This window comes from Tachyglossus aculeatus, chromosome 2 (assembly GCF_015852505.1).
Source record: "Tachyglossus aculeatus isolate mTacAcu1 chromosome 2, mTacAcu1.pri, whole genome shotgun sequence".
NCBI classification, from domain to species: Eukaryota; Metazoa; Chordata; class Mammalia; order Monotremata; family Tachyglossidae; genus Tachyglossus; species Tachyglossus aculeatus.
Window position 1 is genome coordinate 45,759,882 of NC_052067.1, and position 14,380 is coordinate 45,774,261.

Consider the following 14,380-nt stretch of genomic DNA (forward strand, 5'->3'; position numbering starts at 1 on the left):
ACCTCCAAGCACTTAGTATGGTGTTCTGCACACAGAAAGCGCTTAATATATATGAATGAATGAATGAATCTCCCCAGTGTCACATGGCTCCGGCCATCCCAAGGTGCATACACCCCTTCAGATGCCCAGCACAGGGGCCAGGGACTAGGCTGCCATTTTGAATCACCCTTTCCTTTCCCGACGGGTCATCGAGTCAGCCTTCCTGTGGTCATTTCCTGTATTCCTTTCTCACCTTGGAACACATGTCCTTTTTAATTTCGTAGTTTACGGGCTCAGTTTGCTGTGGAAAATGTAGCCATCAACCAGCTGCATGGAAGTTCATCTCTAAACGAGGCCAAGAAGGAGCTCAATTTCTTCTTTCCTTGCCAACACACCCTAGCAATAATTAAGCCTGATGCGCTCCCGATTCACAAAGGTAAGCTTTTTTAAAAAAATATAGTATCACTCAAATTCAAATATGTTCCAAATCTTGAAGTCATTCCTTTGTAATAGATTGTTTCCTGGAATTCCTGTTAGGCTGCTAGGCAGGGTTTGAGAAGCAGGGTGGTCTAATAGATAGAGCATGGGCCCGGGAGTCAGAAAGATCTGGGTTCTAATTCCAGCTCCACCGCTTGTCTAGTGTGGGACCTTCACTTCTCTGGGCCTCAGTGACCTCATCTGGAAAGTGTGGATTAAGAGCAGGAGCTCCATGTGGGACAGGGAATTTGTCCAACCTGATTAACTTGTATCTAGCCCAGAGCTTAGAACAGTGCTTGGAACATAGTAAGCACTTAAGTATTATTATTAGTATTATTTTAAAACCTTCCCTGAGACACAGCCAGGTATTGCAGGGAAGGAAATGGCAAAAACTACAAGACCCAGAGTGCAAAGGGGCTGGTTATCCTAGTTTTTCCAGAAGTCACTGGGCGGAGTTTAGTTTTCTCTAAGTGACTGAGCAGAGGCAAGGATTGGGCTCTATGCCTTCTACACCCCTGCTGGTAGCTTCCTATCTGTTTCAGCCTGGGACCATAATAATGGTGGTATTAGTTAAGGACTTACTATGTGCCAGACACTGTACTAAGGGCAGGGGTGGATATAAGCAAATTGGGTTGGACAAAGTCCCTGTCCCACATGGGTTTATAGCCTTGAGCCCCACTTTGCTGATGAGGTAACTGAGGCACAGAGAAGTGAAGTGACTAGCCCAAGGTTATACAGCAGATGAGTGGCAGAGCTAGGATTAGAACCCACATCCTCCGATTCCCAGGTCCGTGCTCTATCCATGCCACTTCTCACTTGAGTCCTCCTGTTTGTCTATTTTCCAGTTTTTGTAATATAGATTCAATCTTGACTTTGGTCATTATTCTGTTGGGCAACATATTTCATTCATGATCAATAGGGCTTTTGCAGAGATAAAATGGATATATTTTTCTGTTCCTTACTGGATATTTGAGTCTCTGGAAGCAAAGGCAAACCTGAAGAACTTTCAGAATTGTGTGATAGATGCCTAAAGCTTTCGAGATTTTGGGGGGCTGCCTCCAAGAGCATGAAATAATTTGACAAGTACCGCACATGTCTTTAAGATTATACTGCATTTTAAAATTTGAATTTCAAAATCCTTTTCACCAGTTCCCCACCCCCTCTTTTCCTCTGGAGCTTTTGCTGACTATAGAAGGGTCATTATATCATTACTTTCATCTTTGTTCTATGTAACTCCGACAGGCGATTGCTATGATTTCACAAAGCATGTGACTCTGAGGTAAATCATCTCTCTCACTTCTCAGTGGTCTAATTACTGGTTTTCATTATTATTATTAATAATGATAATACTTGCTAGGCACTTACCATGTGCCAAGCATTGTACAAAGTGCTGGGGCAGATACAAGATAATCAGGTTGGACACAATCCCCATCCTACATGGGGCTCACAGTCTAAAAGGAGGGAGTAGGATTTAATCCCTATTTTACATATGAGGAATTTGAGAATCAGAGAAGTTAAGTGACTTGTCCAAGGTCACGTAGCAGGGAAGGAAGTGGGAGAGTCAGGATTAGAACCTCTGTCCTCTGATTCCCAGGCCCAGGCTCTTTCTATGAGGCCACGCTGCTTCCTACATTGTCTTGAAACAGCTGCTTAGATCTGAATTATCTATCTGCTCCTAAATCGAGTCCAAAACCAAATCCTAACTGCTAGCCTAAATCCTAACCCTATCCCCTTGTCTTGTGTTGTCTTTTGCTGTCGAGTCGTCTCCGACTCATAGCGAAGCCATGGACACATCTCTCCCAGAACACCCCAACTCCATCTGCAATCATTCTGGTAGTGGATCCAGAGAGTTTTCTTGGTCAAAATATGGAAATGGTTTACCATTGCCTCCTTCCACTCAGTAAACCTGAGTCTCCACCCTCGACTCTCTCCCATGCCACTGCTACCCAGCATGGGTGGGTTTTGACTTGTAGCAGATTGCCTTTCACCCGCTAGCCACTGGCCAAACTAGGAATGGAATGGGTAGGCCTCTGCTTGACTCTCCCTCCCATAGTCAAAACTGGTAGAGTACTGGAAACTCTCCAAGTGCAACCCTGAGAGGAGCCTTATCCCCTAAACCTATCTTAATCCTAATTTTAGTCATATCTCCACCTTTAGCCCTAATCCCATCCCAAGTATTCTTCCAAGAGTCCTGGTCTAGGAAGGAAGTAATGTTGACATAGCAGTGACCTTACTCACATTCCTAGGTTCCTATGCTACTAATGTTTCTCTGCTCCTTCTGAGTGCTATTTTCAGCCCTGGATAGCTGCAGAACTTTTCTTGGCAAAATTATTCTGACGAAAATGTATTTTTACGCCATCTCGAACTAGCCTGTCAAACAAGAAAAACAAGCGAATCTGTCACTTTAGGTGGTGTTGCATCTCTCCAACTATATTAGAAAGCAAAGAGAGTTTTTAATAAATGTCTTTTTTATCTAGAAAAAATCTTGCAAACAGTCCACGATTCCGGGTTCATCATATCCCAGATGAAGGAAACTCACTTAACTCGAGAAATGGCAACACAGTTTTACAAGGCACATGAAGGAAAAGAATTTTTGAACCAGTTAGTGGATTACATGTCTGAGTAAGTATCTGTTTATATTCAATCGATCCATCAGTGGTACGTATTGAGTGCTTACTGATGCTATGCTGTATTATGGATCTAGGGAAAGTTCAATGCCATAGATTATCATGATCCCTGACTACAAAGAACTTATAGTCTACAGAGGAAGACAGATATGAAAATAAATTACAGATGGGGGAAAAAGGCTTTGGAGCTGAAGTGAGTATCACAGTGTTTAAGGAGTATGGAATCAAGTGCAAAATCGACACAATGCAACAATAAACAGACATATTCCCTGCCCTCCCTGCTAGCTTACCGTCTAGAGGCCAGTGAGACAGACTAATATAAATAAAATTACAGATATGTACGTAAGTGCTCTGGGGCTGGAAGTGGGGAAGAATAAAAGGAGCAAGTCAAAGTGACTCAGAAGGGAGTGGGAGAAGAGGATCAGGAGACTTAGTCAGGAAAGGCCTCTTGGAGGAGATGTGCCTTCAATAAAGCTTTGAAGATGGGGGGACAATCATTGTCTGTTGAATTTGAGGAGGGGGTCCCAGGCCAGAGGAGGACAAGGGAGAGGGGTCAGAGGCAAGATAGATCAGATCGAGGCCCAGTGAGAAGGTTAGCATTAGAGGAGTGAAGTGTGCAGGCTGGGTTGTAGTAGGAGAGAAGCGAGGTGAGGTAGGAGCGGGCAAGGTGATGGAGAGCTTTAAAGCCAATTGTGAGGAGTTTTTGTTTGTTACGGAGGTGAATGGGCAACCATTGGAGTTTTAAGAGGAGGGGGGAAACATGAACATTAGAATCTGTTCTCCCTCCTACAGTGACTGTGATCCCCTTGTGGAACCTGATTATCTTTTATTTACCCTAATGCTTAGTTCAGTAATTGGCATATAGTAAACACTTAACAAATCGTCACCAAAACCTACCAGTCTCACCTCCACAACATCGCCAAGATCTGCCCTTTCCTCTCCATCCAAATTGCTACTTTACTGGTTCAGTTGCTCATCCTATCATGACTGGATGACTGCATCAGCCTCCTCTCTGATCTCCCATCCTTCTGTCTCTCCCTGCTTCAGTCTATACTTCACTCTGCTGCCTGGATTATCTTTGTACAGAAATGCTCTGGGCATGTCACTCCCCTCCTCAAAAATCTCCAATAGTTGCCTGTCAACCTAGGAATCAAGCAAAAACTCCTCACTCTAGGCTTCAAGGCTCCCCATCCCCTCTCCCCCTCCTACCTCACCTCCCTTCTCTCCTTCTACAGCCCAGCCCGCACCCTCCGCTCCTCTGCTGCTCACCTCCTCACGGTTCCTTGTTCTCGCCTGTCCCACCGTCGACCCCCGGCCCACGTCCTTCCCCTGGCCTGCAATGCCCTCCCTCCACACATCTGCCAAACTAGCTCTCTTCCTCCCTTCAAAACCCTACTGAGAGCTCACCTCCTCCAGGAGGCCTTCCCAGACCGAGCCCCCTTTATCCACTCCTTCTCCCCACCCCTACTCTGCCCTACCTCCTTCCCCTCCCCACAGCACTTGTATACATTTTTTACAGATTTATTACTCTATTTATTTTACTTGTACATATTTACTATTCTATTTATTTTGTTAATGATGTGCATATAGCTATAATTCTATTTGTTCTGATTATTTTAACACCTATCTACATGTTTTATTTTGTTGTCTGTCTCCCCCTTCTAGACTGTGAGCCCGTTGTTGGGTAGGGACTGTCTCTATATGTTGCCGACTTGCACTTCCCAAGCACTTAGTACAGTGCTCTGCACACAGTAAGCGCTCAATAAATACGATTGAATGAATGAATGAATATTGTGCTCTCCCAAGTGCTTAGTACAGTACTCTGCACCAGTAAGTGTTCAATAATACAATTGAATGAATGAATAGTAAATTTACAAAGCTTCAAACCAGTCCATCCTTTGCATACAGAAGGCATGCAATGTATACTACCTGTTGATTCATGCGGTATTAACAATGGAGAGATGGAGATGGAGAGGGAGAGCTCCAGAAAGATTTGGTGGCAGAAAACTCAGCTGGGTGGGGAGAAGTTTCAGAAGAAGTCAAACCACACGGTCCTTGGCTCTTTGCAGTCATTTAGACTGCAACCTCATTTCTGGGCAGAGTCCACATTTACCAACTCTGTTGTATTCCCCCAAACAGTGAGTACAGTGTTCTGTAGACAGTAAGTGCTCAATAAATTGCACTTCTGTGCTTCTGTTTTCTCCCACTTGGAAAAGGGATTAGGTCTGATCTGTAAAGTCACTGTGGGCAGGGAACGTGTCTACCAATTCTGTTGCATCCTACTCTCCCAAGTGCTTAGTGCAGCGAAGCAGTGTGGCCTAGAGGATAGAGCAAAGGCCTGGGAATCAATAGGACCTGGATTCAAATCCTGCTCCACCACTTGTCTATTGTGTGACCTCCGGCAAATTGCTTCACTTCTCTGTGCCTCAGTTACCTCAACTGTAAAATGGGGGTTATGACAGTGAGCACCATGTGGGATAGGGACTGTGTCTAACGTGATTTGCTTATATCCACCCCAGAGCTTATTACAGTGTCTGGCACATAGTAAGCACTAAATAAGTACCACAATCATCATTATGGTGCTCTGCACATTACAAGTACTCGATAAATACCATTGACGGTGATGATCTTATATCGATCTCAGTACTTACTATAACGTTTGGCACATAATATTTAAATGCCATTATTATAATAAATCCATTAATGATATTCATGGAGCGCTTACTGTGTGCAGAGTACTGCACTAAGTGCTTGGGAGAGTACAAGACAGAGTTTGTAGAAACAAAATGCCTTTATTATAACAAATACTGTTGATTGATCAATTTGCAAGTTATTGCAATCCACTGGTCCAAGCCTAATTCGTTTTCCACCACTGGGAGAGGTTAAGGTGGGAATGGGGAAGTTAGAGACAGAGTACAGGGAAGAACAAGTTATTGGTTTGTTGATTCTCCCCCCGACCACCAACCCCAAAAGGGAGAATCCAGCTGACTGCCATCAGGCGAATGTTTTCTTCAGTAGTTGTCTACTGTGGAGATTGTCTTTCCCATGTGTGAAGAATATAAGATCCTTGAGGGCAGGGATTGTCTGGACTAACTCAGTCCAAACACTGTACAGCCTGGGAGTCAGAAGTTCATGGATTCTAATTCTGACTCCAACATTTGTCTGTTGCATGGTTTTCACTTCTCAGCACTTCACTTCTCTCTGCCTCAGTTACCTCATCTGGAAAATGGGGTTTGAGATTGTGAGCCCCACATGGGACAGGGACTATGTCCAGCCCAATTTGCTTAAATCCATCCCAGGGCTATAATAATGAATACCACTATTATTATTATTGATTGATTGTATCTTTTTTATGGTATTTGCTAAGTGCTTAACCATGTGCCAGGCATCTTTGTTGGCAGGGAATGTGTCTACCAACTCTGTTATATTATACCCTCCCATGCACTTTGTTCAGTGCTCTGTACAGAGCAAACACTCAATAAATACAACTGGTTGATTGACAGATTCTGTACTCTCCCGTCAATAGCACTCAATAAATACCATTGATTGATATTGTGCTCTCCCTAGCATGCAGTACAGTGCTCTCCCAAGTGCTTAATTCAATGCTTCTTGTGTTCCAGAGGCCCCTCCATGGTCATGATCCTGAGCAAGAACAATGCCGTGGAAGACTGGAGAAAATTAATGGGTCCCACTGATCCCGAAGAAGCCAAGAGGATCTCTCCCAACTCTCTTCGAGCTCAGCTGGCCACAAGCATCCTGAAAAATGCCGTCCACGGATCGTCTAACAAGAAGCATGCTTGGGAGAGCATTGCTTTCCTATTTGGAGATATCGACTTGGAAAATCAGAGCCAGATGCAAGGTGTAGTATCTGGACAGATGCCCTGGCTTGATTCAATGCCGTTCTCCCAAATCCTTATTGGAGGCACATCTCCTCCAAGAGGCCCTCCAAAACTAAGCCCTCCTTGATCCGACTTGCTCCCTTTATTCATCCCCCCTTCCCAGCCCCATAGCACTTATGTTAGACTGTGATCCCCACATGGGACAGAGACTGTGTCCAACCTGATTACCTTGTATCTATCCCAGCACTTAGTGCCTGGCACATAGTAAGTCCTTAACAAATACCACAGTTATTATTATTATGTGCAGTTTTGTTTATTTCTATCAATGTCCCTCTGTACTGTAAGCTCGTTGTGGGAAGGGAATATGTCTGTTTATTATTCTATTGTACTCTCCCAGGGCTCTCTGCACATGGTTAGTGCTCCATAAATAGCACTGACTGACTGACTAACTGGATGCAGCCTGGAATATTCCTTCCTCTCAGTTCCTGTGGCTTTCCAGAGAGACTGAACTTTGGCCTGGTTCATCCTCCTTTACCTCATCGGAGGAGGGATGCTCATAGTTGGTGGGTGGGGGAGAGGGACCAGAATGGTCTTCCCAAGCCTGTGTTGGACCATCCTGTCCATGAGACACGTAACCTCCCAGCCTCATTCTACCTGGTCACGGGTTTCCCTTCTTCCCTGGGAGTTCTGGGTTGGCAGCCAGGGAGGGCTGGGGAGGGGACTACTTATTTCCACTGCTCTTGAGCTGTATTGGGATTCATTCATTCATTCAACAGTATTTATTGAGTGCTTGCTTTGTGCAGAGCACTGCACTAAGCACTTAGGAGACTACACTACAACAATAAACAGACACATTCCCTGCCCAAAATGAGCTTACAGTCCAGGTAAAGAGAGTCCAACCCTCAGAGCCTGGAAATCAGTGGGCAGGGAATATGTCTGTTTTTATCGTTCTGTTGTCCTCCCCCAAATGCTTAGTACAGTGCTCAATAAATACATTGAGTGATAGCGAAGTGGTGTCTGGACACCTGAAATCCTGCAATTCCCCTCCTCTTGGGGAGCCGAGGTTTGTCACTCCAGCCTGGGGCAGTGATACCCCCAACTTCCCCTCTCCCCTTCACCAATATCATTTGAATCCCGGGCCTGTTTGGCAGAGTAGCTCCCTGTGGCCTCGCTATTCCAGACCCACCAATTGAGTCATTTGGAGAAGAACTGCTAGGGCCTGGAAGTCAGAAGGGCCTGGGTTCTAATCCTGGCTCTGCCACTTGTCGGCTGTGTGACCTTGGGCAAGTCACTGCCACTTCTGTAGGCCTCAGTTCCCTCATCTGGAAAATGGGGATTAAGACTGTGAGCCCAATGTGGAACATGGACTGCATCCAACCAGTTATCTTGAATCTACCCCAGTGCTTAGTACAGTGCCTGGAACATAGTAAGTGCTTAACAGATTCCATTATTGTTATTATTATTATTAGGTGCCTGATCCCCTGGGAGTCACTCTTTGGGATCTTTATATTGCTCTAAAACCAAATATTAGCTTATATCTACCCTAGTGCTCAGTAGAGTGCCTGGCACATAGTAAGCGCTTAACAAATACTACAAAAAAAAAGATGATCACTCCCCATTTTTGTTTGGGCCGGGTTCCCCTTCCACATGTTATATTTCTGGAGACCTGGAACTCTGAAAATAAAGTGAGAAAGAAATCCTTAAATGGGAAAACTTCACCATGAGCCATCATTCCATTTTATTTTTTGTTTTTATTTTTAAGAAGGTCATGACGCATTTCACACCTTGAAATCCAATTGTGCCATGATGGAAAAATATGATATTTATTTAGGTTTTAATATAAATGAAAAAATGTCTTACCAAAAAACTCAGTGCGTTGTGTTAAGTTTTGGGGGCAATCAAAAGTCTGATTAAGAAATGACTACTTCTGAATGTTTTAACGACTATCTAAAGAACATATACTATTTCTTTGACCTGTGGTCTATTATTATTACAGATCAATTTGCAGAGTAAAGTCAAGTGGAAAAAGGGTAATTTACTTCAACAATACAATCTTAAAGAACCTACACCATCTACAATATTCTTCTAGCTTTCACTTCAGCATTTTTTGTAAACTGATTGGAAATTTGTTTCATTCAACTGAGCAATCAACTGCAGAATTTTAAGAGCAATAAACAATTTCTTTTCAAAGTCCAATTTTCTGAAATTTTCAACTGACAGCTTGTGTGGGATGTGTAAGTATGGGGAGTACCCTGTCACGGCAGGTGATTGGGTTTGCATTTTTCTAGAAGAAGGAGAAGAAGAAAAAGGAGGAGGAGGAGGAGGAGGAGGAAGAGGACAGGGGGAAGGAGGAGAAGCAGAAGAAGAAAAGAAGAAGGAGAAGGAAGAGGAGGAGGAAGAGGAGGAAGAGGAGGAGGAGGAGAAGAAGGAGAAGAAGAATAAAAAGAAGAAGGAGGAGGAAAAGAGAAGAAGAGGGAGGAGGGGGAGGAACAGGAGGACGGGGGAAGGAGGAGAAGGAGAAGAAAAGAAGAAGAAGAAGGAATAGGAGGAAGAGGAAGAGGAGAAAGAGGAGGAGGAAGAGGAGGAGGAGGAGAAGAAGAATAAAAAGAAGGAGGAGGAGGAGGGAAAGGAAAGAAGAGGGAGGAGGAGGAGGAAGAGGCGGGGAGAGAAAAATGGTATTTGTTTAGTGCTTACTTTGTGGCTAGAAATGTTCTAGGCATTTCTCTCAGGCCCAGAGAAGTGAAGTGACTTGCCTGAGGTCATACAGCAGACAAGTGCCAGAGCTGGGATTAGAACCCAGGTCCTTCTGACTCCTAGGCCCTTGTTCTATCCATTAGGCCACTCTGTTTCTCTACAGTGGTACGGTCCTGGGAAGACACTGTTGAAGGTCTACAATTCCCCAACATCAGTAGGTGATGTTTTCAGTACTGCTTAACCTTGAGAAACAACTTGGCTTAGTTGGAAGAACAAAGGCCTGAGAGCCAGAGAACATGGGTTCCAATCCTGGCCCTGCTACTTGTCTGCTGTGTGACCTTGGGCAAATCACTTTACTTCTCTGAGCTTCGGCTCCCTCACTTGGAAAATGGGGATTAAGACAGTGAAGGACAAGGACTGTGGCCAACCCAAATACCTTGTTTCTACCCCAGTACTGAGTACAGTGTGTGGCACATAGTAAGCATTTAACAAATGCCCCAATTATTATTATTACTCCGTGCCTGCATTTCCTCATCTGTAAAATGAGGATTAAATCCTCCTCCTTCTGACTTAGATGGCCAGCCCCATGTGGGACAGGGACTGTGTCCAACTTGATTGCCTTGTATCTAGCCCAGCACTTACAATAGTGCTTGTTATATAGCTTGTTTAAGTCACTTCACTTCTCGAAGCCTCAGTTGCCTCATCTGTAAAATGGGGATTGAGACTGTGTCCAACTTGATTGCCTTGTATCTAGCCCAGCACTTACAATAGTGCTTGTCATATAGCTTGTTTAAGTCACTTCACTTCTCTAAGCCTCAGTTGCCTCATCTGTAAAATGGGGATTGAGACTGTGAGCCCCATGTGGGACAGGGACTGCGGTCAACCCAACTACCTTTTTTCTACCCCAGCACTAGTTATGCGACCCCCCGATCACCCCATATCCCTCCTACCATTCCTTTCCAAACTCCTTGAACGAGTTGTCTACACTCGCTGCCTAGAATTCCTCAACACAACTCTCTCCTCGACCCCCTCCAGTCTGGCTTCCGTCCCCTACATTCCACGGAAACTGCCCTCTCAAAGGTCACCAATGACCTCCTGCTTGCCAAATCCAACGGCTCATACTCTGTCCTAATCCTCCTCGACCTCTCAGCTGCCTTTGACACTGTGGACCACCCCCTTCTCCTCAACACGCTATCTGACCTTGGCTTCACAGACTCCGTCCTCTTCTGGTTCTCCTCTTACCTCTCCGGTCGTTCTTTCTCAGTCTCTTTTGCAGGCTCCTCCTGCTCCTCCCATCCTCTTACTGTGGGGGTTCCCCAAGGTTCAGTGCTTGGTCCCCTTCTGTTCTTGATCTACACGCACTCCCTTTGTGACCTCATTCGCTCCCACGGCTTCAACTATCATCTCCCAGATCTACATCTCTGCCCCTGCTCTCTCCCCCTCTCTCCAGGCTCGCATCTCCTCCTGCCTTCAGGACATCTCCATCTGGATGTCTGCCCGCCACCTAAAGCTCAACATGTCGAAGACTGAACTCCTTGTCTTCCCTCCCAAACCTTGCCCTCTCCCTGACTTTCCCATCTCTGTTGACGGCACTACCATCCTTCCCGTCTCACAAGCCCGCAACCTTGGTGTCATCCTCGACTCCGCTCTCTCATTCACCCCTCACATCCAAGCCGTGACCAAAACCTGCCGGTCTCAGCTCCGCAACATTGCCAAGATCCGCCCTTTCCTCTCCATCCATACCGCTACCCTGCTCATTCAAGCTCTCATCCTATCCCGTCTGGACTACTGCGTCAGTCTTCTCTCTGATCTCCCATCCTCGTGTCTCTCTCCACTTCAATCCATACTTCCTGCTGCTGCCCAGATTATCTTTGTCCAGAAACGCTCTGGGCATATTACTCCCCTCTTCAAAAATCTCCAGTGGCTACCAATCAGTCTGCGCATCAGGCAGAAACTCCTCACCCTGGGCTTCAAGGCTGTCCATCACCTTGCCCCCTCCTACCTCACCTCCCTTCTCTCCTTCTACAGCCCAGCCCGCACCCTCCGCTCCTCTGCCGCTAATCTCCTCACCGTACCTCATTCTCGCCTGTCCCGCCATCGACCCCCGGCCCACGTCATCCCCCGGGCCTGGAATGCCCTCCCTCTGCCCATCCGCCAAGCTAGCTCTCTTCCTCCCTTCAAGGCCCTACTGAGAGCTCACCTCCTCCAGGAGGCCTTCCCAGACTGAGCCCCTTCCTTCCTCTCCCCCTCATCCCCCTCTCCATCCCCCCATCTTACCTCCTTCCCTTCCCCACAGCACCTGTATATATGTATATATGTTTGTACATATTTATTACTCTATTTACTTATTTATTTTACTTGTACATATCTATTCTATTTATTTTATTTTGTTAGTATGTTTGGTTTTGTTCTCTGTCTCCCCCTGTTAGACTGTGAGCCCACTGTTGGGTAGGGACTGTCTCTATATGTTGCCAATTTGTACTTCCCAAGCGCTTAGTACAGTGCTCTGCACATAGTAAGCGCTCAATAAATACGATTGATGATGATGATATAGTAAGCATTTAACAAATACCATGAAAAAATTAAAGAGTGCAACTAAGGCCACCACTAGCCAGCCTATGTTTCTGGCACTAGGCTGTGGTCCCTTTAGCTCTAAGGAGGACCCTGCATGCTATGATAGGGCACAGGCCTGGGAGTCAGTATGTCCTGGGTTCTAATTCCGGCTCTGCCACTTGTCTGGTGTGCAACCTTGTTTAAGTCACTTCACTTCTCTAAGCCTCAGTTGCCTCATCTGTAAAATGGGGATTGAGACTGTGAGCCCCATGTGGGACAGGGACTGCGGTCAACCCAACTACCTTTTTTCTACCCCAGCACTGAGAACAGTGCCTGGCACAAAGGAAGTGCTAAACAAATACCATTTAAAAAAATCCTGCTTATCTACTTTGGTATGAGTTGTGCTCTTGCCTGCCTACTAATCCATAGCACTCTTTCCCTCGACGAGAACATGATTGGTGGGGATTTATGCCCCCTTCTGTAATTTATTTATTTCTGTTAATGTCTGTCTCCCCCTCTAAACCGTAAGCTCGTTGTGGGCAGGGGATCTGTCTGTTTATTGTTGCAGTGTACTCTCCCAAGTGCTTACTACAGCACTCTGCACACAGTAATTGCTTGATAAATGCAATCGATTGACTGATTGGAGAGGTGAAACAGAACACAAAGTCAATATAAAAGATACGGACGAGAAGAATTTTAGGCTCCTTGTGCTTCAGAATCCACAGTCGCAAGTGCGGCCATAGTCCTACCTCACCTCGCTTCTCTCCTTCTACAACCCAGCCCACACACTTCGCTCCTTTGCTGCTAACTTTCTCACTCGGCCTCCATCTCGCCTGTCTCACCGCTGACCCTTCACCCACATCCTGTCTCTGGCCTGGAACGCCTGCCCTCCCTCCTCCAATCCGACAATGAGTCTCCCTCCCTTCAAAGCCTTATTGAAGGCCCATCTCCTCCAAGAGGGCTTCCTAGACTAAGTCCCCCTTTTCCTCATCTCCCACTCCATTTTGCGTCACCCCAACTTGAGCCTTTTGCTCTTCCCCCCTTCCCAGCCCCACAACGCTTATGTTTATATATGTAATTGTATTTTTATTTATTTTATTTGTAATTTCATTTATTTGTATTGATAGTCTCCCCACCCCACTGGACTGTGAGCTCACTGTGGGCTGGGAATGTCACTCTTTATTGTTGTATTGTATTTTCCCAAGTGCTTAGTACAGTGCTCTGCACAAAGTAAGCACTTAATAATACAATTGAGTGAGTGAACGAATAAATGAATGCTCAGGAAGTAGCCCTGAGCATACCTAGGCCTGACAGGGAAGAATCAGCTGCTTCAAAACATAGGACAGTTCCGGGTACAGAGTAAACGCTCAATAAATCCCACCAATATATTGATTGGAGGTTGGTTCAATGCATTGTATTTGAAAATGAAAGCTTCTGAGCCAGTTCACTTGTAATAATACTTTTATTTGACATGTCATTGTTAGTTAGCAAAGAGGCAGAAATAATCTTAATGCCAGTGTGTAACAGAATGCAAAATCCAGCCTAGCCCTCCGGAACCTTCTCCCACCCGCCCCTGAGCAAGATTAATGGCCTCATCCCAGAGCATGGATGGGCAAGTGGGAGGACCTGGGTTCATGTCCCAGCTTCGCCCCTGGCCTGCTGGGTGACCTCTGGAGAGGCGCTTAACCTCTCTGGGCCTCAGTCGTCCCATTTCCAAAATGGGGATGACACTGGTCTTCTCTCCCTTCTCCCCACTTCCTTCCAGGGATGTTCATTCATTCATTCAACCATATTTCATGAGCGCTTACTGTACTAAACGCTTGGGAGAGTACAATACAACAATAAACAGACACATTCCTTGCCCACAACGAGCTTGACAGGACAACAGGAGATGTGATGCAAATGCTGGTGGGAAAACAACAGCTTTGTGCAATTTTTATCTTTGCCAGAGATGGAGCCCCCCACCAATTCACAAAAAAATCCACTAGGTGATTTGGGGGCTTAAAAGAAGGCCACATCCCCATGTGGTTTTCCTCAGCGGGGCCCGAAGGACGGCTCAAGCAGGGGGCTGGGATTCTATGCCGGGGTCCTGAGAGGAGGTGTGAGGAATGGGGGGTGGGGTCCCCAGGAGTCAGTCCTAGAGGTCACCAATTTGGGGAGCAGAACAAGTGTCTAAGCCCAGTGTGGGAAGGGGGTGAGTAGTGGTGACAG

General features: G+C 45.8%; 1 protein-coding gene and 1 non-coding gene across 8 annotated transcripts in view; one reads left to right on the forward strand and one right to left on the reverse strand.

Annotated features, from left to right (window-relative positions):
* The window catches only part of NME8 (NME/NM23 family member 8), a 40,514-nt gene extending 31,408 nt beyond the window's left edge, over positions 1-9,106 (forward strand). For all 7 annotated transcript variants that reach the window (XM_038772476.1, XM_038772485.1, XM_038772535.1 and 4 more), the window contains 4 exons: positions 264-415; positions 2,934-3,078; positions 6,704-6,942; positions 8,919-9,106. In XM_038772476.1, coding sequence (XP_038628404.1) covers positions 264-415; positions 2,934-3,078; positions 6,704-6,942; positions 8,919-8,935 — 553 coding nt within the window. In that variant the 3' untranslated portion in view covers positions 8,936-9,106. The remainder of the gene's footprint in view (positions 1-263; positions 416-2,933; positions 3,079-6,703; positions 6,943-8,918) is intronic.
* On the reverse strand, positions 2,422-2,559 carry LOC119924974. The gene has a single exon (XR_005449648.1). It is a non-coding gene; the product is annotated as a small nucleolar RNA SNORA7 (small nucleolar RNA).
* Positions 9,107-14,380: the final 5,274 nt, after the last annotated feature.